The sequence below is a fragment of the Dendrobium catenatum genome, unplaced genomic scaffold, assembly GCF_001605985.2.
Source record: "Dendrobium catenatum unplaced genomic scaffold, ASM160598v2 fragScaff_scaffold_1539, whole genome shotgun sequence".
Lineage (NCBI taxonomy): Eukaryota > Viridiplantae > Streptophyta > Magnoliopsida > Asparagales > Orchidaceae > Dendrobium > Dendrobium catenatum.
In genome coordinates, this window is record NW_021320001.1 from 617018 (window position 1) to 642396 (window position 25379).

The 25379-nt window shown below is 37.7% G+C and overlaps 5 protein-coding genes across 9 annotated transcripts in view; all 5 read right to left on the reverse strand.

The window, feature by feature from the left end:
• Nucleotides 1–1582: 1582 nt before the first annotated feature.
• LOC110094328 lies at nucleotides 1583–10067 on the reverse strand. The gene is made up of 6 exons (XM_028700502.1): nucleotides 9322–10067; nucleotides 8633–9165; nucleotides 8009–8522; nucleotides 3318–4004; nucleotides 2251–2783; nucleotides 1583–2131 (listed from the first exon to the last, which is right to left on the reverse strand). The coding sequence occupies exons 1-6, from the start codon at nucleotides 9923–9925 to the stop codon at nucleotides 1583–1585; spliced, it is 3420 nt and encodes a 1139-aa protein (XP_028556335.1). The 5' UTR covers nucleotides 9926–10067.
• Nucleotides 7208–8669, reverse strand: LOC114581116 (ankyrin repeat-containing protein At5g02620-like). Its single transcript, XM_028700491.1, has one exon. It carries the CDS (start codon nucleotides 8607–8609, stop codon nucleotides 7848–7850), a length of 762 nt encoding a protein of 253 aa, XP_028556324.1. The 5' UTR covers nucleotides 8610–8669; the 3' UTR covers nucleotides 7208–7847.
• Nucleotides 10068–15021: 4954 nt separating the features above from the next.
• Nucleotides 15022–17394, reverse strand: LOC110094322 (ankyrin-1-like). Its single transcript, XM_020819529.2, has 3 exons — nucleotides 16692–17394; nucleotides 16013–16548; nucleotides 15022–15902 (listed from the first exon to the last, which is right to left on the reverse strand). Exons 1-3 carry the CDS (start codon nucleotides 17293–17295, stop codon nucleotides 15207–15209), a joined length of 1836 nt encoding a protein of 611 aa, XP_020675188.2. The 5' UTR covers nucleotides 17296–17394; the 3' UTR covers nucleotides 15022–15206.
• A 2113-nt stretch (nucleotides 17395–19507) lies between these two features.
• Nucleotides 19508–20386, reverse strand: LOC110094321 (protein NDR1). The gene has a single exon (XM_020819528.2). It carries the CDS (start codon nucleotides 20197–20199, stop codon nucleotides 19615–19617), a length of 585 nt encoding a protein of 194 aa, XP_020675187.1. The 5' UTR covers nucleotides 20200–20386; the 3' UTR covers nucleotides 19508–19614.
• Nucleotides 20387–23103: 2717 nt separating this feature from the next.
• Nucleotides 23104–25379, reverse strand: part of LOC110094326 (solute carrier family 35 member F5) — a 13726-nt gene continuing 11450 nt past the window's right edge. For all 5 annotated transcript variants that reach the window (XM_020819535.2, XM_028700493.1, XM_028700494.1 and 2 more), the window contains 2 exons: nucleotides 23677–24279; nucleotides 23104–23587 (listed from right to left, as the gene is read on the reverse strand). In XM_020819535.2, the coding sequence (XP_020675194.1) occupies nucleotides 23114–23587; nucleotides 23677–24243 (1041 nt within the window). In that variant the 5' untranslated portion in view covers nucleotides 24244–24279 and the 3' untranslated portion in view covers nucleotides 23104–23113. The remainder of the gene's footprint in view (nucleotides 23588–23676; nucleotides 24280–25379) is intronic.

Below are 25379 nucleotides of genomic sequence, written 5' to 3' on the forward strand. Positions count from 1 at the left end.
TGGTGATATGGCAGGTCCTAATTGACCTCTGGTGACCGCAAATAAAAATTTCTCATATTGCTAAGTATGCTTTTAGAAGGAGATCCAAAAGGTGAGAACGGTACAAGTCGGCAAGGTTGACAGCTTGCCGACTGAGATGAGGAATTTGTCATAGCATTTATAGAGTCCTCTTGATTTTGACATCAAAGCATAGAGAAAGAAAATGAAGGGGGAGGAGAATGGAAGAGAGAGGAAAAGAGAGCGCGGGGATAATGGTCAAATAAGTTTAATCTTTTTTCCTCTATCTCTGCTCTTTCTCTTCCCCTCTCCCTTCTTTTACATTGGTTTCTTCACAACCAAGGTAAGCAGCGAGCTCAGACTCAGCACCAAAACACTACATGTCGATTTTAGAGTTAATGTAGAACAGAGACACAAGCACCACAATGTCATTTTCTGGCGCTGATCTACTCTTATGCATATCGTTGCAGCGCTACCAAACACAACACCATTGCACTCCACTTCATACATAAAATTCATAGGTTTTGCATTTTTCATTTTAAAATACTTTTCTTATTTTTTGGATTGTTACACTACAACTAAGTTAATTTTTTTAATATTATTAATTTAATTTTATTTATCACCTTAACTATATTTAAAATTTGTCCCATAGAATAAACCATGGAGCTATTGAGTTTTATAAAGGGCATGGTTGAGCTTACTCGCACTATTGTGATACTCATGACCTTTATGGGCTTGGTGGCCTCTAATAGGATGTGACAAAATCAACCATGTACATGTTAACATTTTGCCCCACCTTAAATATACCAAAATAAGGGTTGCAAACAAATTAAGCACTCAACAAGTTACTCGTGCCTCGGCTCGATCATTACTCATTCATAATCGTATGATTAAATAATTAAAAAACTTGAACATTTTTTTTTAAAATATTCGGTGATTAAATAAATAAGCTTAAGCAACTATGCATTCGACTTGTTTATGCTTATGAACAACATCGTTTGACACTCATGAACACGTTCGATAAGAAACATGTTAAAAAGCTTGTTGACAAAATGAATACTTGTTCTATAAGAACCTCGTATAATATTATATATAAATATTGATTAAGTCTCATTATAGAAAGAGTTTATTCAAGATCATAACATATTTGTTAATGTTTGATGGACTATTTGATTTTAGGGTTCATTAAAAATATATTTTATTAAAAGTATCATTTATGAGCTTGACAAGCAATTCGTTTATGGGTTGGAGAAAGCTCGATAAGCTTGCTTGTTTATGGGCTAAAGAAAGCTTGATAAATATGTTTATTAACAGGCTCGATATAAATGTTAATACTTATTAGTAATCTTGGTAAAATTCATTTGTTAAGCTAATCTTCATTTCGATATAGCTTGATAAGGCTCGTTTGTTAATTTAAACGAGCCGCTCGTTTAAACCTCGATGAGCACTAAAAAATCGAACGTTGAACTAAATATAAACATATGTCATTTTAAATGAACCAAGATTAAACACAAATATAAAAGTTCAAAATTGAGCTCGAATATGAACGAGCTTATGATAAACTAAGCTAGGTTCATTTGCATATTTAAGGATAGTTAACCTTTATGAAACTAGATGACCACAAAATAATAAAGGGAGTACAAATAGCCATTCCACAAATAAGATCAGCCAACCATCTGCATTGTGAAACCACGACCACATAAATGCCCATGGAAAATGCCACCAACATTGCTACTAGTGCAACCTGTACGCAAAACTGGGCAGTAATGATGACGCTCAATCTTTGGTCGCGCTCTGGAGAGCTACTACTAATTAGCAAGAAGGTTATGCACATAGAGCTTGCCATTGCAATGGTATCAGAGATAAGGAACACCTTGAAAGCTACTTTCTTAGCTAGAATCGCCATGCCTTGTCCCTGGTTACTGTCATCATTGCTATAACCTCCAGGCAATGTGAAAGCGGCTGCAAATGTAACTGTTGCAATGAGTACTGACACTATTGCAAGGTTATTTGCCATTGCTCTATGTCTGTCAAGCTCTTCTTCTGGATAATCTTGATCCTCAGGCATCATGATGTCCATTCGGTGAGGACCAAATTTGGTGCCAGCAGAGTTCAATTTTTTTAACATAATCCTCTGCAAATGGACATTTAAAAGAGTTTCATTAAAAGAGTTTGAGTTGTTTCTAAAGGCTTCAACTCCATTTGCTTAAAATAATTACTTTAATTCATTTGTTGATATGAAGTCATACGTACCCTCCTGAAGCGAAATTTGGAGGCATCAATTGATGAAGCTACATCAAGGGGAGTGAGACCCTTGCAGTTTATAACATTTTTATCGACTATGTTATTTGACAGCAAAAGGCGAACGATTTTCCACTTGCAGTTCATTGCAGCCAAATGCAATGGTGTGTTTCCCTCATGATCTGTCTCATTTATGCTCTGTCTGAGTAGAGGATTTCTAAGAACTTGTCTCACCACTATTCTCGCTCCCTTCTTTGCAGCAACATGAAGAAAATTGTTTCCATCATAATCAGTGAGCTCAGTGGCATCAGGGCAATGGCAGAGTATCTCCCAAATAACTTTCGTATAGCCCTTGCTTGCTGCTATGTGGATGGCTGTGAGGCCCTTGTCGTCCAAGAGATGAGCTATTGTAGCGTTCGCTTTCAGTAAAAGGCGCACCATCTTTACATCTCGAAGGGAAACTGCGTAGTGAATGGGGGCGCTTAGGGAGGCATCCGCCTGTAGGTTTAGTGCCGGCATTCTTTCCAGTAGCATCTGCGTAATATCTGAAGACCGACCTTACAAGAGTTAGCTACCACGACATGCAAAAAAAGGTAAATTTTTTTTATTTTTAGTTTTGCTTGGACATCTCTGCAATATCGAAGACCTTAAAATCTTTTTATAATTTGTTTATACTTGTAGTATGTTTGTTTAGATCGATCTAAATTTATGTCTACATCTTTCAAGTCAAATTCTTCGTTACAGGTGGAAAAAAAAACGATTTGTGGAGAGCTTTTATACAAATTCATAATGATCTAAATTTTGATTTAAAAAAATAACCATAGAAGTCCTGACATTTCGCATTACATCATAATTATTTCATAGTTACTATCTAAACTCCTAACAAGAAAGGGGAGTTGAACGAAGCTATAAAAACATAACTCAGAGTGAGAGATTCTATGTTCTTTAAGGGATTTCTATGTAATAGTCTTGGTGATTATGTGACTATGAGCATCTCCAGCGAATTTAATCCTACAAAATACAAATATTGCTAAAAAGATGTTGATCTTTTATAGAAATGGGAAATTCGTGGCGGTTACCATAGCTTCGGCAGACGGCAGCATGCAGAGCAGTTTGCCCTCGAGGTCCTCTATAATCCACCTCCGCACATCCAAGCAACATTTTCACAATCTCCACCGAGCCCCTCACCGCTGCTAGATAAAGCGGAGACTCTCCATCTCCGTTAACCATGGAGGTCATGTTCTCTCCAACAGCTAAAAGTTGTCGGACAACTTTAGCATGGCCGCCGCGTACAGCTTCGTGCAGAGCGCTATCCCCGCGCTCGTTTAACACTCCCGTCATTTGCAATCCTGCTCCATGATCGATCAGCAATGATAGGATCTGGTCGTGGCCTGCACGGGCGGCGCAGTGGAGGATCGTGTCGCCTTTTAAGTTCTTGTGCAGCAGGAGGTCCCATTGGGAGTCATTGCACGCCTTGGTGATGAGCCAGTCGTTGCCGAGGTTTGCGGCGATATGGAGGATGCTGTTTCCTTTAACGGTGATGCCGTAGAATCGTGTTGGGTCATCCTGGAGCAGCGCACGGAGGCGGGCCATGTTGCCCGCTCTCAGGGCCGTGAGGCAGCTTGGGTGCATTCTGGCGGCCATATGGAGGGGTGATGAGCGGATAAGCGACTTTTTTCTTACCATTCCATCTGCTTTATAACATTGCAGGGCGACCCGTGGTTTACTTCGGAATCGAGTCTTCCAGCAGGAAGGATCGAAGAAAGCTAAGATTCATTTTCATGTGGTTTACAGTACTTCGGAGTCAAGTCTTCCACTTCCAGCGAGAAGCTTCCAAGAAAAGCTTTCCTCTCTATTGCTTTCTCATAATTAATGATCTGCTTTGCAGTGTTGCGGGTTGACCTGTGGTCTTCTTCAGAGTCCAGTCGTCCAAGGGGCAGGTTCTAGGGAACACATTAAAAAATATATATGAATAATGCTTTCAAATTTAAAATTGAAATTTTGGTGAAATTTATTTTAAAATTCCTAAGATATTATATGAATAATGCATAATATTTTCATGAACTTTTAATTCGGCTTTAAATGGTAGGCCTCTCTTGAATGTGTGATTGGCAAATCAAAAATTTTAGCATATGTATATTTTTTAACTTTCTCAATTTAAGTCTTTTTTCGTTGTGAGAAAAAAGTTTTGAAGAAATAATTTATATTTGTTATGCATGGTTAATGATTTAAAAGTAATTATAATAGTTGCCAATTAGGCTGATTACTGACTCTAATTTTTTTTTTTAGTTTTTGATGGCTTTTTTAATTATTATAAAATAAAATTTTCATTAGAAATAGGTAAATGTAGTTTATGTTTACAAATGGAATTTTTGTATATTATATATTATAATAATTATTAATGTTTAAACAAATGTTTTTGCATTTATGATTATATAATCATAAATGCTGCAACTAAACTAAAATCTCAATAATAAGAAATTAATTTAATTGACCTAAATATTCTAAATAAAATCTCAAATCATAAAAGTTAACCATTCTCAAAATTAATTTACAAAGATCTCTCTCTCTCTCTCCACTAAGGGTGTAAACGAGTCGAGTTTAGACCTTATCGAGCTCGGCTCGTCAGTCGGAAAGCGGGCTCGAACTCGAACTCGACAAGCGAGCTTGAGCTCGAGCTCGACCCGACTTGCAAGTCATGGGCGGAATTTTTAAGTGTTTTGCTGCAAATCATAGTCTTCTAACATAAAGCAACATGAACACTTTTTAACACAATGCTCACCACATTTCTTCCTTTTAGACCCAAAGAAAGCCACCTAACACAAGGCACACAAAACTTACATCAACTCAACTTGAATTCTCAAATGAAACATAAAGCATATGAAGGCTTTCTAATCTCAGTGAGATGCGTCAAGTAACTACAAGTGTATGTATGTAAATGAAAGTTCTAAAATTTTTGTGCTCATTCATTTCTTTAACTCACATTGAATAAAGCTCATATTCATCCAGGCTTAGCAAAATAAAACCTACAACAAATTCGTAAACATTAATTAATAGAAAATATTGGAGCACAAATACAAAATTCTTCAAACCCCTTTTGACAAGAATACCTCTAAGCATATCCTTATTTATGCGCTCTTTCATTGATGGAACAATTATCAAACATAAACCCAACACCCAACATCTCTATATTAAATCCATACATACCTACAAATTTGAGATATAAAACATGCCAAGTGATTACTCATGAAAACATATTACAAAAGGAAAAGGTATTTCAAGTTGTTCATATCTATCATTTCAACCTAACACATGCATTAACAAGAGAGACTTAATATCGCTTTCATCTCGCATTCCAATTCATTACACATGTTGGCTACAAATCAAACATCTAGAAAACAAAGTATCTTGATAACCATTTGTGGTAACATGGCATCAATTAGCCATAGATGAAAATTTAGTAACACTACAAGTGACTTGCTAGAAGAGTATCATGTCATCCTTGATGCTTCATTGCTAAGGTAGAATAAGAGCCAACAATATCGAAATAGCACTAAGAAAGGAAATAATCACATAAGTGCGTATGTATATGTGTGCACACTTATCCATTTGACACTGAAGCTTTGTATAGATGAAAGCGAAGACAAAGAAAAAGATTAGGAAATTAGCCCCTTTGGGGCATTTAGTCAAACACCTAGCATACAATACATGAGAGATGACACAAAATAACCCATTTGAAATTATACTATCATACCACACATAGTTTCCTAGAAAAGAACTTTATTAAGAGGGTATCTAACTAAAGGTAAACCCATCCTCTACACATTAGAACACTTAATAAAGTTCTTCCCATATTTTCTTCTTCCTCTATTCTTCAATTAGTCCAAGTAAAGATATATAAAAGAAGAGAAAAGGAATAAGAAGAAGCAGGGAAGGAAGGGGAAGAGGTTAAAAAATAAAAAAAAAGGGGGAAGAGGTTACCTGCCTTCAAGGGGAAGAAGATATATATTTATTTATTTTTAGTAAATTTATTCTATTAGAATTTATTGATTAAAGATATATATTTATTTGAAATTTATTTAAATGATTTTAACATTTTATTTATCAATGAAGAATTTAGAGCTGGTTTTAATAGGATTAGAGTGTTAACTTAGTAAATTTTGGTTCGAACTAAAATATTTAATTTGATTAGTTTTGATTCGATTTTAAATGGCTCGGGGTGAGTCAATCCAGGCTAATCGGGGCTATTGTCCTTTAAATCATACTCGATTTGAGATGAGTCGATTTGAGTTAAATACATATTGGGTTGAATTGATTTTGACTTAGATCGAGTTATCGAGTTAAGTCGATGCTACATCATTAGGCATCCTCCTAAGAGAAGTCCTAGAAGAGTGATGTCTACACTAAGCTACGAAAACCTATGCGCTAAAGATTGAATCGGATAAATTGACCTCAAATAATGAGGTCAATAGATGTGTCATAAATAAATACAAAAGAGATCAAACACTCATAGAAGAGATACCAAGATTTATATTGTTTGACTTCAACCAACCTCATACATGATGGAGGTGAGAGAATTTGATTCATTAATCAAAGAAGCCACAAGCATGAAGGACAAGTATCAAGACATTCAACAACTCATTACTTTTTTTTTTCTTTTGCAGGTTCAAATCTGCAAGCTTCTTTTTGATGTATGGTACAACATAGAATAAAGCATGAAGCTACTGAGTTTTATCAAGGGCATTGTTGAGCTTGCTCGCCCTATTGTGATGCCCATGATCCTTAAGGGCATGGAGATCTCTAATAGGCCCAAGCAAATAAGCTAAGCATTTTCATTTTATTATATATGAACAGGGGTATATGACCCTGGTTGCATAATACTAATTTATTATTGTACAGTTTATAGATAAGGTACCTGAGGAGATTGTTCATTGGGCTAGAGAAAAACCGTTCGGCTGGCCCTTCTTGAATTTTCAATTCCTCTGTCAAGATGATTCCTTATAGTTCATTGATGTCATCTTTAGATTCAATGGATCATGAGAAGACCATCAATGTAAACCAAAGATCCTAATAATGTTGTGCAAACAATCACAATGAAAATAAAATCACCATACAAATATAATAAATACAATGATTTATGTGATTATGTGAAGATATTTGCGTCCACGAAGAGGGGATGATTTTACTAAATTTGAGAACAAGAGAATTACAATAACCCGCAAGCTCTCTCTTACATAATACAACAGTCCTTGTACTCTATTGTATAGATTTGAGATAAAGTGAACTGAGAAAAAATATCGAAACCTAATCCCTAATCAAATCAACAATTTAGAGAAATAATCAATTGTCTAAATAATATATTAATTGAATATCAAATCTTTTCAAAATAAATCTGATTTGATTTTCGAAAATAATTCCAAATCAACAAATAAGACATCATGTCCAAAATAATAATAATAATAATAAATCATGAAAACCGAGATTTGTGCCTGTTTTTTCTGCTCTTTTTCCCAGTTTCTGAATAAGTTCATATAGATGGAATTTAAAGTCCCGGAAAGCATACTTCTGCGAAAATATACTATATAGGATGTTCCAAACGTTTTGCTGAACTAGCTGGCTGAAGCAAAGGGTGTGACAAAATCAAACACCATCCAATGGGGCATGTGCATGTTAACATTGAAGATTGAATTTTTTCTTTCTATGGTCTTTTGATTTCTGTCATTCTGCACCAGCTTAATAGAACCAAAAGTTGGCCAACAAGCTATCATACAAGCCATGAAGGGAACACAAGCAGCCATTCCACAAATAAGAACAGCCAACCATCTGCATTTTGAGACCAAGACGACATAGATTCCCATGGAGAACGCTACCACCAACCCTCCTAGTGCAACCCACATGAACTTCATGGCAGTAATGATGGAGTGCAATCTTATATCGTGATCTAGAGAGCCAGTGCAAATTAGCAAGAAGGTAACGCTAATAGAGCTTAGCATTGAAATGGTGTCGAAGATAAGAAACATCTTGAAAGCTAATTTCTTGGCTAGAATCGCCATGCCTTGTTCCTGGTTATTGCTGTCATCATTGCTGTAACCTCCAGGCAAGGTAAAAGCAGCTGCAAATATAACTGTTGCAATGAGTACTGCCACTATTGCCATGTTACTTGCCAGTGTTCTATATCGGTTAAGCTCTTCTTCTGGCCTCCGTTGATTCTTACCCATCAAGATGTCCATTCGGTGAGTGCCAAACTTGGAACCAGCAGAGGTTAATTCTTCGCACATCTTCTTCTGCAAATGGATATTTAAAACAGTTCCATTATAAAGAGTTTGATTTGTAGCTAAAGGTTGCATCTTCTTTTGCTTGAAAGAATTCATTGTTGATATGAAGTCATACGTACCATCCTGAGACGAATATTTGAGTCAGCACATGATGAAGCTATATCAAGGGGAGTGAGACCATTGTGGTTTATAACATTTGTGTCGACTCTGCTATCCGACAACCAAAGAAGGACGATTTCCCTGGAGTGGTTCATTACAGCCAAATGCAATGGCGTGTTTCCTTCACGATCTTTCTCATTTATGCTCTGTCTGAGCAGAGGGTTACTAAGTACTAGTTTCACCACTGATGTCGCTCTCTTCTTTGTAGCAACATGAAGAAAATTGTTGCCTTCAATATCAGTGAGCTCAGTGGCATCTGGGCAATGGTGGAGTATCTCCTCGATAACATTGCCATAGTCCTTGCTTGCTGCGATGTGTATGGCTGAGAGGCCATGGTCGTCCAAGAGATGAGCTATTGTAGCATCCGCTTGTAGCAGAAGACGCACCATTTTTACATCTCCAAGGGAAGCCGCATAGTGAATGGGGGCGCTTAGGGAGTTATCCGTTTTTAGGTTTAGTTCCGGCATTTTGTCGAGCAACATCTTCGCAATATCTAAAGACCTTACAACAGTTAGCTACCACCACAACATACACTACAGTTTATTTAATTTTATAAATTTATCCTACTGATTTGATCCTACAAATATTCTTAAAAAAAATTTAACTGATAAAGGTGTTGATCTTTTATAGAAATGGAAATTTCGGTTACCATAGCTTCGACAGACGGCAGCATGAAGAGCATTTTTCCCTCGAGGTCCTCCATAATCCACCACCTCGCACCCAAGCAAAAATTGCACGGCCTCCACTGAGCCTCTCTCCGCCGCTAGATAAATCGGCGACTCTCCATCTCTGTTAACCTTTGAGGCCATATTATCTCCAGCAGCTACAAGCTGCCATACAGCATTAGCATGGCCGCCACGTGCAGCTTCGTGCAGAGCGCTATCCCCGCGCTGGTTCAACACTCCCATCATTAGCCCTCCAAACCAGTTTTTGATGAGCAAGGAAAGAATGTTGTCGTGCCCTGCACGGGCGGCGCAGTGGAGGATTGTGTCGCCTTCTAAGTTCTGGTGCAGCAGGAAATCCAAATCAAGTTGATTGCACAACTGGGTGATGAGCCAGGCGTTGCCGAGGCTTGTGGCGATGTGGAGTATGCTGTTTCCCTTAATGGTCATGCCGTATAATCGTGTTGGGTCATCCTGGATCAGTTCATGGAGGCGGTTCATGTCGCCTGCTCTCAGGGCCGAGAGGCAGCTTGGGTGCATTTTCGGAGCCATATGGTGGGGGGAGAGGATGAGCGACTCTTTTCTTACCATCCCATATACTTTATACCATTGCAGCAGGGCGATCCGTGGTTTACTTAGGAGTCGAGTCTTCCAGGGGAAGGTTCAAAGAAGCTAGGATGGATGCATTTTCTTGGAACCCGTGGTTTACCATCCCCTGCGCTTTACAGCGTTGCAAGCCTTGAAGAGTCTTCCACTTCCACCCGAAAGGTTCCAAGAAATGCTCTCCTCTGTATTGTTTTCTCATCATCAATGATCTGCTTTGCAGCGTTGCGGGTTGCCCTGTGGTCTTCTTCGCTTTGGAGCACTCATCCAAGTGTAAGGTTTTAGGGCACATATTAAAAAAAAGTATAACAAATAAATTAATTACAAAATATTTATTATTTATTGGTAATGCTTTCAAATTTAACATTGAAAATTTGATGAAATGTATTTATTTATGTTTTTGAAACGGGTTATTCACCTGCTTCCACCCCCGAAAATGAGATTTGACAGCCTGACTAATTCTTGACTTATCTAAAAGAGACACTCACCTAAAAAACCTCCTGACCTAAACTTGATTGGGTCCCACTTATGAGGGTTGATACTCAAGGGGAAATGAGCACGGGTTGGAGAATTCCCAATCGTATTTGCACACCAACCAAACTAACACTACCATAGAAAAGGGATACCGTATCGCAATTAAAATTAGACTTTTCCCGGCAGATTTAACCGCTACAAATTTTCTTGTAGCGGTTGCAAAGCCGATGCACGACCGTTGTGACTGCAATGTGTTGCAAACACATTCTGCGGCGGTTCTATGACCGCTGGAGTAGATATCACTTCTAATAGAGGTTTAAACCGCGATAATTCTACAAAATCGCAGCGGGCATTAACAATATATTGATTAATAACAATAGATGATATAATCATATTATATAATCTAATGAAGATATTAACAATATATTGATTAAAAACAAGAGAATTTCTCCATGCACAATTGACAATTTGTGCGAAATTGACTAAGTGGTAAATCCAGGCAAAACCAAATCTCACGGCAAATGATAGTAGGATTTGAGCACACCGGCAAAATTCAAAGCCAAATCTCACGGCAAATAATCCGTCTTAAAACCTGCTACCAAACTTCACAGCAAATGAAAACAGGATTTGAGCACATCGGCAAAATGCAAAACCAAATCTCAGGGCAAATGATCCGGCCTAAATCTTGCTACCAAACTGTGAGACCTCGTTCCCTTACTGTTCCTCTCTGATTTAAATTTTTCCTCTCAGGATCGTCCAGGACGATTGGAAATCGTCCAGGCCGATCGGCACTGTAGAAAATATCGGCCTGAGAATAGTTCTGGGAATCGTCCAGGACGATTTTTCTGGTCTGATCGTCCCGGGACGATTTGGCGATCGGCCGGGCCGATCAGACAACTGATTTAAAGAAATCAGCTCGTTTTGATGAGAGAGAAAATATTTTTAAAATCAAAATATCTGTTTTAGAGAGAGAAAGAGAAAAGGGAAAAAGAGGAATCTTGGGTTTTGGAGGCCGCGGAGCGCTTTTCGTCCGACGCTGCTGTTGGGAAAAGTGAAGATCTCGTGGTAAGGACTCCGAACCCTATTTCTGTTTTCAAAGATATTGAGTTTTGACCGAGTTATGATTTGTTTTGTGTTTTCGTAGTCGACTTTTCGACGTGATTTCTTATTGACACAACCATTTTCATGGCCATGTAGGGTTGAGAGCGACTTTTTACTTACCATCACCAGTGCTTGATAGCGTTGCAGGCCAACCTGTGGTTTACAGTACTTCGGAGTCAACTCTTCCATTTTCATGGCCATGTAGGGTTGAGAGCGACTGTTTTCAATGCTTGGGTGCATGTCATTTTCCTCTCCACTGTTTTCTCATCATCAATGACCTGTTTTAATAATAACTTTATAATCATAAATGCTGCAACTAAACTAAAATCTAAATCATAAGAAATTAATTTAATTGACCTAAATATTCTAAATAAAATCTCAAATCATAAAAGTTAATCATTCTCAAAATTAATTTACAGAGATCTCTCTCTCTCTCTCAACTAGGCGTGTAAACGAGTCGAGCCAAGTTTAGGCCTTATCGAGCTCGGCTCGTCAGTCGGAAAGCGAGCTCGAACTTGAGCTTCACATGCGAGCTCGAGCTCAAGCTCGTCCCACTATAAACGAGCTCGCTCGTCCCACTATAAACGAGCTCGACCCAGCTTGTGAACCATGGGCGGGATTTTTAAACGTTTTGGTAGAAATAACACATTTATCTGTGTTTAGCTGCAAATCAGAGTCTTCCAACATAAAGCAACATGAACACTTTTTAACACAATGCTCACCAGATTTCTTCCTTTTAGACCCAAAGAAAGCCACCCAACACAAGGCATGCAAAACTTACATCAACTCAACTTGAATTCTCAAATGAAACATAAAGCATATGAAGGCTTTCTAATCTTAGTCAGATGCGTCAAGTAACTACAAGTGTATGTAAAAGAAAGTTCTAAAATTTTTGTGGTCATTCATTTCTTTAACTGACATTGAATAAAGCTCAGATTCATCCAGGCTTAGCAAAATAAAACCTACAACAAGTTCGTAAACAGTAATTTATAGAAAATATTGGAGCACAAATACAAAATTCTTCAAACCCCTTTTGAGAAGAATGCCTCTAAGCATAACCTTATTTATGCGCTCTTTCATTGATGGAACAATTATCAAACATAAACCCAACATCTCTATATTAAATCAATTCATACCTACAAATTTGAAATATAAAACTTGCCAAGTTATTACTCATGAAAACATTGTTACAAAAGGAAAAGGTATCTCATGTTGTTCATATCTATCATTTCAACCTAACACATGCATTAACAAGAGAGACTTACTCAATATCGCTTTCATCTCGCATTCCAATTCATTACACATATTGGCTACAAATCAAACACCTAGCAAACTTAAAGTATGTCGATAATCATTTGTGGTAACATGACATCAATTAGCCATAGAGGAAAATCTAGTAACACTACAAGCGACTTGCTAGAAGAGTATCATGTCATCCTTGATGCTTCGTTGCTATGGTAGAATAAGAGCCAACAATATCGAAATAGCACTAAGAAAGGAAATAATCACATAAGTGCGTATGTATATGTGTGCACACTTATCCATTTGACACTAAAGTTTTGTATAGATGAAAGCGAAGACAAAGAAAAAGATTAGGAAATTAGCCCCTTTGAGGCATTTAGTCAAACACCTAGCATATAATACATGAGAGATGACACAAAATAACCCATTTGAAATTATACTATCATACCACACAGCTTAATTTCCTAGAAAAGAACTTTATTAAGAGGGTATCTAACTAAAGGTAAACCCATCCTCTACACATTAGAACACTTAATAAAGTTCTTCCCATATTTTCTTCTTCCTCTATTCTTCAATTATTCAAAGTAAAGATATATAAAAGAAGAGAAAAGGAATAAGAAGAAGCAAGGAAGGAAGGGGGAAGAGGTTACCTGCCTTCAAGGGGAAGAAGATATATATTTATTTATTTTTAGTAAATTTATTCTATTAGAATTGATTGATTAAACATATATATTTATTTGAAATTTATTTAAATGATTTTAACATTTTATTTATCAATGAAGAATTTAGAGCTGGTTTTAATAGGATTAGAGTGTTAACTTAGTAAATTTTGGTTCGAACTAAAATATTTAATTTGATTAGTTTTGATTCGATTTTAAATGGCTCGGGGTGAGTCAATCCAGGCTAATCGGGGCTATTTATTGATTAAAGATATATATTTATTTGAAATTTATTTAAATGATTTTAACATTTTATTTATCAATGAAGAATTTAGAGCTAATTTTAATAAGGTTAGAGTGTTAACTTAGTGAATTTTTGTTTGAATTAAAATATTTAATGATTAGTTTCGATTCGATTTTAAATGGATCGGGTTGAGTCAATTCGGGCTAATCGGGGCTATTGTCCTTTAAATCATACTCGATTTGAGTTAAATACATATTGGGTTGAATTGATTTTGACTTAGGTCGAGTTATCGAGTTAAGTCGATGCTACATCATTAGGCATCCTCCTAAGAGAAGTCCTAGAAGAGTAATGTCTACACTAGGCTACAAAAACCTATGCGCTAAAGATTGAATAGGAGAAATTGACCTCAAATAATGAGGTCAATAGATGTGTCATAAATAAATACAAAAGAGATCAAACACTCATATAAGAGATACCAATATTTATATTGTTTGACTTCAACCAAGCCTCATACATGATGGAGGTGAGAGAATTTGATCCATTAATCAAAGAAGCCACAAGCATGAAGGACAAGAATCAAGACATTCAACAACTCATTACTTTTTTTTTTCTTTTGCAGGTTCAAATCTGCAAGCTTCTTTTTGATGTATGGTGCAACATAGAATAAAGCATGAAGCTACTGAGTTTTATCAAGGGCATTGTTGAGCTTGCTCGCCCTGTTGTGATGCCCATGATCCTTAAGGGCATGGAGATCTCTAATAGGCCCAAACAAATAAGCTAAGCATTTTCATTTTATTATATATGAACATGGGTATATGACCCTGGTTGCATAATACTAATTTATTATTGTACAGTTTATAGATAAGGTACCTGAGGAGATTGTTCGTTGGGCTAGAGAAAAACCGGTCGGCTTGCCCTTCTTGAATTTTCAATTCCTTCGTCAAGATGATTCCTTATAGTTCATTGATGTCATCTTTAGATTCTATGGATCATGAGAAGACCATCAATGTAAACCAAAGATCCTAATAATGTTGTGCAAGCAATCACAATGAAAATAAAATCACCATACAAATATAATAAATACAATGATTTATGTGATTCTGCGAAGATGTTTACGTCCACGGAGAGATGATGATTTCACTAAATTTGAGAAAAAGAGAATTACAATAACCCTCAAGCTCTCTCTTACATACAACAACAGTCCTTGTACTCTATTTTATAGATTTGAGATAAAGTAAAGTGAGAAAAAACATCGAAACCTAATCCATAATCAAACACAATCAAATCAACAATTTAGAGAAATAATCAATTGTCTAAATAATATATTAATTGAATATCAAATCTTTTCAAAATAAATCTGATTAGATTTTCGAAAATAATTCCAAATCAACAAATAAGACATCATGTCCAAAATAATAATAATAATAATAATAATAAATCATGAAAACCGAGTTTTGTGCCTGTTTTTCCTGCTCTTTTTCCCGGTTTCTGAATAAGTTCATATAGATGGAATTTAAAGTCCCGGAAAGAATACTTCTGCGAAAATATACTATACAGGATGATGGTCCAATAGTTTATCTGAACTAGCGGGTGTGACAAAATCAAACACCATCCAATGGGGCATGTGCATGTTAACATTGAAGATTGAAGTTTTTCTTTCTATCCTCTTTTGATTTCTGTCATTCTGCACCAGCTTAATAGAACCAAAAGTTGGCCAACCAGCTATCAAACAAGCCATGAAGGGAACACAAGCAGCCATTCCACAAATAAGAACAGCCAACCATCTGCATTTTGAGACCAAGACCACATAGATTCCCATGGAGAACGCTACCACCATCCCTCCTAGTGCAACCCACATGAACTTCATGGCAGTAATGATGGAGTGCAATCTTATGTCGTGATCTAGAGAGCCAGTGCAAATTAGCAAGCAGGTAACGCTAATAGAGCTTAGCATTGAAATGGTGTCGGAGATAAGAAACACCTTGAAAGCTAATTTCTTGGCTAGAATTGCCGTGCCTTGTTCCTGATTATTGCTGTCATCATTGCTGTAACCTCCAGGCAAGGTAAAAGCAGCTGCAAATGTAACTGTTGCAACGAGTACTGCCACTATTGCCATGTTACTTGCCAGTGTTCTATATCGGTTAAGCTCTTCTTCTGGCCTCCGTTGATCCTTACCCATCAAGATGTCTATTCGGTGAGTGCCAAATTTGGAACCAGCAGAGGCCAATTCTTCGCACATCTTCTTCTGCAAATGGATATTTAAAACAGTTCCATTATAAAGAGTTTGATTTGTCCCTAAAGGTTGCATCTTCTTTTGCTTGAAAGAATTCACTGTTGATATGAAGTTATACGTACCATCCTGAGACGAATACTTGAGTCAGCACACGATGAAGCTATATCAAGGGGAGTGAGACCCTTGCGGTTTATAACATTTGTGTCGACTCTGCTATCAGACAACAAAAGGCGGATGATTTCCCTGCTGTGGTTCATTGCAGCCAAATGCAATGGCGTGTTTCCTTCACGATCCGTCTCATTTATGCTCTGTCTGAGCAGAGGGTTACTAAGGACTAGTTTCACCACTGTTGTCGCTCTCTTCTTTGTGGCAACATGAAGAAAATTGTTGCCTTCAATATCAGTGAGCTCAGTGGCATCTGGGCAATGGTGGAGTATCTCCTCGATAACATTGGCATAGTCCTTGCTTGCTGCGATGTGTATGGCTGAGAGGCCATGGTCGTCCAAGAGATGAGCTATTCTAGCGTTCGCTTGTAGCAGAAGACGCACCATGTTTACATCTCCAAGGGAAGCCGCGTAGTGAATGGGGACGCTTAGTGAGTTATCCTTTTTTAGGTTTAGTTCAGGCATTTTGTCGAGCAACATCTTACAACAGTTAGCTACCACAACATACACTACAGTTCATTTATTTTTATAAATTTATCCTACTGATTTGATCTTAAAAATATTCTTAAAAAAAATTAACTAACAATGGTGTTGATCTTTTATAGAAATGGTAATTTCATTGTGGTTACCATCTTACCGTAGCTTCGACAGACGGCAGCATGAAGAGCATTTTGCCCTCGAGGTCCTCCATAATCCACCACCGCGCACCCAAGCAACATTTGCACAGCCTCCACTGAGCCCCTCTCCGCCGCTAGATAAATCGGCGACTCTCCATCTCTGTTAACCTTCGAAGCCATATTATCTCCGGCTGCTAAAAGCTGCCTGACTGCATTAGCATGGCCGCCGCGTGCAGCTTCGTGAAGAGCGCTATCCCCACACTGGTTCAACGCTCCCATCATTTCCCCTCCAGCGTGGTGATTGATCAGCAAGGAAAGGATGTTGTCGTGCCCTGCACGGGCGGCGCAGTGGAGGATTGTGTCGCCTTCTAAGTTCTGGTGCAGCAGGAGGTCCAAATCAAGGTGATTGCACAACTGGGTGATGAGCCAGGCGTTGCCGAGGCTTGCGGCGATGTGGAGTATGGTGTTTCCCTTAATGGTCATGCCGTAGATTCGTGTTGGCTCTTCCTGGAGCAGTTCATAGAGGCGGTTCATGTCGCCTGCTCTCAGGGCCGAGAGGCAGCTTGGGTGCATTTTCGGAGCCATATGGTGGGGGGAGAGGATGAGCGACTCTTTTCTTACCATCCCATATACTTTATACCATTGCAGCAGGGCGATCCGTGGTTTACTTCGGAGTCGAGTCTTCCAGGGGAAGGTTCGAAGAAAGCTAGGATCGATGCATTTTCATGGTTTCCTCTCTATTTGCAGTCAAGTCTTCCACTTCCAGCGGGAAGGTTCCAAGAAATGCTTTCCTCTCTATTGATTTCTCATCATCAATGATCTGCTTTGCAGCGTTGCGGGTTGCCCTGTGGTCTTCTTCGCTTCAGAGCACTCGTCCAAGTGTAGGTTTTAGGGCACATATTAAAAAAAAAAAAAGGGATTTTTACATACATAACACATAAAACTAATGAAAATACATGTTTAATATCTAAACTTCTATATTTACTAATATACCACATAAAATTCCTCTTTTTAATCATAAATGCTGCAACTAAACTAAATTCACAATCATATGCAAATTTAAGTATCAAATATGAATATTGATACATCCTCAAAAAATTATCTTGATTGTGCACGAATCCCGAGGCAAAATCAAGTCGAAAATTTCAAAAATTAAATTCAAGATCACCTGAACTCCGATTTCAGCAAACTTACAGTCAAACTGAGCGTCTCGAAAATACGAACCCAACGACACCAAATTCGACTCAATCCGAGCCCAAATGAGTCTAAATCAAGGGTTTGAAGCGTTGTTGAAAGGTTCGAACAGCAAATTAGATTACCAAACGGTCTTGAAACATATCGAGCTTATAGTCGAATCGAGCGGCTCGACGAGATGAATCCAACAAGCCCAATATCACTGAATTCTGACACCAATTAGATCTTCAAATGTCCATCAAACGGTCCATGATCAAGGGATTCAACATCGGTCGTCCATTCGAGCACTCCCCCTTTACCCTTGATCTCTCACCTATTTACGGGTCATGACACTAGAAATCTATAAATAGACCTCTCATTTCTCTTGAGAGAGGGGAAAGCAAAAAGAAGAGAAGGAAGAAGCTCCTCCTCGACCACCGACGGAGTTTTGCCGGACCACCGCCGAACCTTCATTGGACTACCACTTGAGGCCCTCGCTTTCACCGGACAACCATTTGAGGCTCTCATCTTTGCCGGACCATTGCCTAACGCCGTTGCTCCTTCGGACCACCACTTGAGGCCCGAACTTTTGTCGGAACACCACTTGAAGCTCTCACATTCGCTGGACCACCACCTAACGTCGTTGCTCCGTCGGACCACCACTTGAGGCCTTGTGCTCCACCAGGCCACCACCTGATGCCCGAACTTCCACCGGACCACCACTTGAGGCCCTCACCTCCGCCGGACCACCGTTTGACGTCGTTGCTCCGCCGAACCACCACTTGAGGCCCTATGCTTCACCAGGCCATCACCTAAGGCTCGGACTTACGCCTAACAGCCTCTTGAGGCCTTATGCTCCACCAGAGCACCACCTGAGGCCCGGACTTCTGCTGGGCCACTACCTGACGCCCAGAGTTCTCCCAGAATACTGCCGACCTCCATCACCAGATAACGGTCTTTCTGGCCTCCAACCTATTGATTATGGTCCTGCAGATCAAACAGACATGTATATGTAATTCCCACCATGTAATGTGCTCTATATGATGTACATTTGTAAAATTAAGCCAAGACCTTCTCCCAAGGAAGGACCTCATTTGTAATTGACTGCAAATACTAGTGGATTCATTCAAACTGAGCTAGACCCCAGGGGTGAATCCAGCTTCTTTTTTCAGGGTGGGCAAAAAAAAATTTTTTTTTTGTGGGGATGGGCAAAGATGCTTAGGATTGATTAAATGATGGCAAAAAAATTTTTTGTGAGGGGGCAAAATACCCAAAATATTTCAAAATATCTCACTAAAATTAAAAAAAAAAAATTTGAGGGCGGGCAAGAGGGCGGGCATTTGCCCCCCCTCAACTAAATGGGGATCCGCCCATGCTAGACCCCATGGTTTTTCCCCCTTTTAAGGGGTTTCCACGTAAAAATTATGATATCTCTTATGAATGCTACACCCTCTCTCTTATCTGCTTGTGTGCTGGATCTTCGTATAACCCTAAGACGCTAAACTATATATTTCTCTACATCCGTGAATACTCCAGGATGCAACAAGTATGAATTTATTCCAAATAAAATCTCAAATCATAAAAGTTAACCATTCTAAAGAATAATTTACAAAGATCGATCTCTCTCTCTCACTCTCTCTCCGGTGCTTTTTTTTATATTATATTGATTAGCCGTCAAAGCATTTAAAAAAATAATTACGTTTTTTTCTTTTTACAAAAGCTATAAACAAAGCTGCTGTGATTCAATCTCAACCGCCCAATCCTAAAGCATCACGTCAAGATCAGCAAAGCATAAAGGAAAAAGGTACTCGGAACAACCGGAGCAACCACAGCAGCGGAAGACGACAATCGTATACCCTTCGTCGCGGTCTTCTTACCGTCAGCATCAACCTCCACATCGCCGGCTACACTCACTGCATGGTGCCGACTCTTCCATCCCAGCACCTTGAACCGGAACGCCGAATTCGCCAAAACACGGAACACCGACTCTCCGGCGAGCCGCGTCCGATTCCAGCCGGAGATGCCGCTGAAGTTACCGGGCTTCTCGGCCGTCTTGAGATGGCCTTGATAGAAGGCGGGGACAACAAAGTGGGAGAGTGGGGAGGAGAGATTGGGGCCGGCGAGGAGGGTTAGCGCGATTTCGTCATGGTAGATGCCGATTTGGCGGTTCTTGTTCTCGATTTCGAGCTGGAAGGAGGCGAAGAGGGAAGAAGAGTTGGTGGTGGGGCGGTCGAAGGAGACGATGTAGTAGCGGGGTCTGATGAAGCGGAAGGAGATCCAAACGATGAGGACGGTGAGTCCGGCGGAGATCAGGAATTTGGCGCAGCAGTTGCAGAGTCCTCTGGATTCTGACATCGAAGCAGATAGAAAGAAAACGAGGGGAAAGAGAATCGCAGAGAGAGAGTGAGAGGTGGCCGGGAGGATTTGGGTGATAAAAGTGTGAGTTTGGCGACGGCAGTCGAGAAGTTGAGGGTAGTTAAGGGCCAAGAGAAGATTCGAGCTGCAGACTGAGTAATTCTGGTGAAAGAAGACTTGACTTCCAAGATTTTTGCATAATTACTTTAATAATATATATTTTTTATCAATTTATCAAGTTAATTTTTTTTTTAGGGGGGGAATTTAGGGATCCAGTTAAATATCAGAATTTAGAGGACAAAATTATATCTTAATATTGTAATATAAATTATGATAGGAAAAAAAAAAAGGGAAACGCTTAAAGAAAGAAAAAATGAATGCCCAAATAAAAATAAATTTGATTAAAACTATAAGACAGTTGAGGGAAGTTAAAAGCTAGGATTTTTTTAGTAATATTAAAAAATTTCATAAGATTTTCAAAGGTTTTCTTAAATTATACAGCAAATTAATATAGCGTTTATTTATTAACATATCATTGAATTTTTTAATATTATTGATAACTCACTTTATAGTATTAGTTATTATTAAATGTCACCTCAATTCATTGGTATTAATATTAAAATAACATTTTATTTATCTAAAAAATATTCTTTAAAAATCAGAAAAATATTATAATCATCTCTCTATATTTTTTTAAAAAAAAATTATAACAATTGTTTATTTATATTAAAATTCTCTTAAAATTGCTTAATATAGTATATACATATCATCGTTGTCAGAAAATATAAATGCTTAGTTTATGAATAAAAATTTTATAGTAATTAATCTTAATAATTGAATATTAAAATAAATGTGACTTTTTTCATTATAAATATGAAGATACTCCCATGCCTCTTTGTGCATTGTCCCTCCATAAGTAGAAGAAGAGTGGCATGGGTAAATTTTATAAGATCAAGATTATACCAATAGCTTTTGAAGAATTAAAGATATCCTAATAATCTTTTAGCTTATAAAACTTATCAAAAATTGATTTGATCATGCATGGTAGGAGAGTATAATATGCAAAATGTACAATAGGACACTAAAATAATTAAAATTTTGATTACACAAATCAAGCATATCGACATATTTACATCTATCTACACTACAATATGAAAAAAAATCAAAAGATAGAAACATAGCGTAGTAACATAATAACAAATTATAGGTTTCATTTGGAACAGCTTTCTTACTGTTTCTTAAAATAGCTTTTTAGTATAAAAATTTTCAATTTTATACTACATATTCAGTTGGGGTGAATGGTCTTAAAGCAGCTTTTTTAAAGGCCCAGCCAAAGTATATTTTAATAAAGTGGTTATATCTAAAACCATTATGATTGGCAAGGATGTAAAATTTATTATTTATTATTGAACAACTTTATGAAAATAAAAAATTAAAATTAACTACTTATTACCAACAAACTGATGACAAATTGAAGTAATTAATAGGAGCTCAAGTGATATGTCAAAATTTATACTTAAAAAGGGTGTATATCTAATTCGAATATGATATTACTAATGGCTAAAAAAGAGAATCTGATCTTAGCATGCAATGGAGAAAAAAGATTCATTGGGAATAGCTACATTCGTCAAAAGTCAACAAGTATGAGTTCATTGGGAATAGCTACAGGGTTTCAACCTAGAAAGCCTACAAACCTTGAACTTCTTGTTTAGTTTAGACCAAGCGAATTAGCATAATCATTCGCACAATGTGTCATAAATTAAATATGCATATTAAAAAAAAAAGACTATTAATTATGAAAATTACAAATCAGCTTCTCAAGTGAACAGGAGGTATGTGAAATTGAAGTTAAAAGATGATGTAATAATACTTCTGAATCCAAAAACACTTCCTAAAGAGGAAAGGGTGAACTATTTAAAATAAATACATATTAGAACAAACACTTACATATGAAAAATTTCGGGAGTTATAACATTAACTTAATCTTCAATGTATCTAATTTGACCTTAAATTTTTCTTTCTTTCCGTTTCCCCTCCAAAAGTCTGCCAGACAAATTTTTAATATAATTGAATGAATCAAGAAAATTCTATGACATAAATGTAATATCCAAGGGAGAAAAAAAAAACACATACTTCTGTCTAAATAAAAATTTGTAGTCACACGTATACTTTTGACTTAATAAAAGATGCACTTAGTTCCCTGATTCCCCCTCACCCTATCAAAAACATGTGGCAAAATCTAGATTAAACAATTGGTAGGAGAACATCAATGTTCAGGCCGCTTATCATTACATCTTCACTCACTGATGAACCGACCGACTTGATTGGGAGGGATTTAAGAAGTTTCCTAACCAAGAGGAAGCCGTTTAGGAAGGTTCTTAATCAAAGTGGAATTGTTTAGGAAAATTTTAATTATAATTGAGAGGAAATTATTTAGGACAAGAGATCTAATTTGAATTCAAATATGAGAGAAATTATTTAGGAAAAGAGACCTAATTTAGGAGGGAATTAGGAGAGCCTATTTAGAAAAATTAGTCCTATTTATAACTACACTTATGTGGCTTCTTAATATTATACATATATTTTTGGTCTTATATGGAGCTAGCTATGATATAACAACGCAATCTTTGTGCCTTCTTTGTAGTCAATCTCAGTGCCATTTAATTTGTGCTCATCAAATCATTCACCGCAGATGCTCCTGCATAAATAAGTGGTTTGAAACATTCTGTTTCCACAAGCCTTGCCACCACCAAGTGGCACACATATGTTACTAGTCCAGCCTTCTTTAAAAGAGAACATAAGCCAAATACCTATGAATGCCCTCACATGATTACCATAAGAAAACATATGCCCTTCTTAACTAACTAAAATATAAACACTTAAAAAAAAAAAGAGATAAGGACCTGAGCTACCCTCAAGTGTAGATACAAGTAACAAACATAGCGAAAACTAGGAGGTCATACATACCTTTTCCAACAATGAGGCCAAATTGTCTCCATGTCAGCTTGTGGAAAGGTTCTATCTCGGTGAAATTTAAAAAAAGTGCAACAGGAAGAAAAATTAAGAGATTAAATAACCCAAGGTATCCAAGAAATTGGGCCATGCTTGCATGACCTTCTCCCTTATTTTCATCGGGTAGCTTTTTCCGAATGAGAGTAATGTAAACAGCATAAAGGCCAGCTGAAACAAGTGCAAGTGCATCCCCAAGAACAGCATTATATGCAATAGCATTTACTCCAACTCCCAAATCAGCTAAGCTCACTAGCACGGTACCTCCCATGCAGAGAAGAACACTGACTAACTTTACCCATGTAAATTTTTCTCCCAAGAATGCAACAGAGACCAGAAAGGTGAAGAGGCTAGACGTGCTGCTTAAGATGGTGTTCGACTGCATAATCAAAGTAAATTAATTGAGAAAATGACAATAAAGGAATGTGGAAAGTGATAGAATGTAGGGAAATAAGTTGAAAAGCTTACAGTGACAGTCGTATACTTGAGAGAAAGATTGAAAGTGAGTTGTGCAAAAAACCAAAACGGACAAATCAAAAGGCTGACTTTAGCTACTTGAGTACGCGTCCAACGCATTTTTGAATCCAATTGCGTTCCTGTACTACTAATTGGGTTTCCAGGAGAAAACTCATCAGCTTGACTGGGAAAAATTCTTTCTATATCTTGAATCCTTGTTTCAGTTCCAGATGCAATAGGTTCTCTAGGATGACTACCGATTATGATTGGTTCTTTATCACTTCCTAGCAAAAGACTTGCATTCTCTGGATAGCAAGATCCTTGCATGGATGGTTCATTGTGCTTTTTGGCTAATAGATTAGAAATTGTATCCTCAAAATATCGTGTAATTTCAACAATGGGAATGTAAACCACAAACAAAGAGTTGCAAATGTAGCTTAACAAGAAAGGAGAAACCCCCTCATCTACCACTGTCTGAACAATATAACTAGCAGCAATCCATATTGATGCAACTGCAACTATATATACAATGCCTAAAGCCCATCTCCATGAATCTTTATTAGGCTCTTTGAGGACCATAATGATTAATCACACATTCCAATATTTTCAGGTCCCCTGCAAAAAGAAAGACTCGAGCGTTTGCATAGTTTTCAAAGAACATTATTAACTAAGTAGTGAGCTACTGAGCTTTCATTCATAAAATATTTCAACACAAGCCAAGCCAAGAAGATAAGATCAGGACACAAATTAGTAGTCAAAGCACCATTAAAATCCTGAATTAACTGTCAACACGTGAAAGGAGTCATGCCACATAGATTAATAGGATTGACCCTACAACCAAAGAAATTCAACAGCCTACGTGGGATCACTTTAAGATGTAATGATCAAAATATTAATATTTATATTGAGTATTTCTTAAGATAGTTTTCACAATCCATAGTGATTGATCACTCGTCCAAAATCTTGCTACAGAAATCATATTATATAGGAAGAGTATTGAAGCAAATTTCTACAGGTAATAAGGTGGAGATGCAAATTTAGACTTGCAGTAAACCCCAGAGTAGAACGCAGAGTAATAAATGTATTGGAGTTAGAGAAGATAATATTTATTGAACCAATTTGCACTAAGGTAGTAAGACGATTTAGAATAATTAAGAATGTCCAAGACCGACCAAAATTTCCTTAGGATCACCAAAAATTGATAAGATGAAACACGCAATAACAACAAATGCAAATGATCACCCAGAATTCAGTACAACATGCATGTGATGGACCGGACCGCCCGGTCCATCCCGCATCCGCACCAGCCCACAAGGGGCCGGTTCTCGCCTACTGCAGGCGGAGAAAACGCCCGCCTGGGCGTTCGGCCGAAGGAGAGGGAGGAGTCGGGTGGGCCCAAGGAGCCCACCAAATGTAAGAGGGAGTTTGTTTTGTTTGCCCTAGGGGTAATTAGGGTATTTTGGGGGGATCATGTGAGGGTTAAACGGGAGTTAAGGTTTGTTTTGGAGGGATCTTGTTTTGGTGGCTGTTTTAGGTTTTTCTAATCTAGGGCTTGAGAGAAAGCTTCTCTTCTCGAATTGAGAGCATTGTATCCGTGGAAACTTGTAAGTCTTTTGATATTTAAGTAATCGAAGTGTTTGTGAGTGTTTTCATCCAAGAAATCTTCTATTTTTCCACTGTTTTTGGGCTGTTTTCCTGGATTCCGAATTTTGCAA

Bases quoted from the DNA above. Each gene is read 5' to 3' on its own strand.
- LOC110094328 (XM_028700502.1), bottom strand. From the start codon at position 9,925: ATGGTAAGAAAAGAGTCGCTCATCCTCTCCCCCCACCATATGGCTCCG. The intron at 9,166-9,321 runs GTAACCGAAATT...TAAGGTCTTTAG, and splicing joins TGCCGTCTGTCGAAGCTATG to ATATTGCGAAGATGTTGCTC. The intron at 2,784-3,317 runs GTAACCGCCACG...GTCGGTCTTCAG, and splicing joins TGCCGTCTGCCGAAGCTATG to ATATTACGCAGATGCTACTG.
- LOC110094322 (XM_020819529.2), bottom strand. From the start codon at position 17,295: ATGGTAAGAAAAGAGTCGCTCATCCTCTCCCCCCACCATATGGCTCCG. The intron at 16,549-16,691 runs GTAAGATGGTAA...ATGTTGTGGTAG, and splicing joins TGCCGTCTGTCGAAGCTACG to CTAACTGTTGTAAGATGTTG. The intron at 15,903-16,012 runs GTACGTATAACT...ATCCATTTGCAG, and splicing joins CAAGTATTCGTCTCAGGATG to AAGAAGATGTGCGAAGAATT.
- LOC110094321 (XM_020819528.2), bottom strand. From the start codon at position 20,199: ATGTCAGAATCCAGAGGACTCTGCAACTGCTGCGCCAAATTCCTGATC.
- LOC114581116 (XM_028700491.1), bottom strand. From the start codon at position 8,609: ATGAATTCTTTCAAGCAAAAGAAGATGCAACCTTTAGCTACAAATCAA.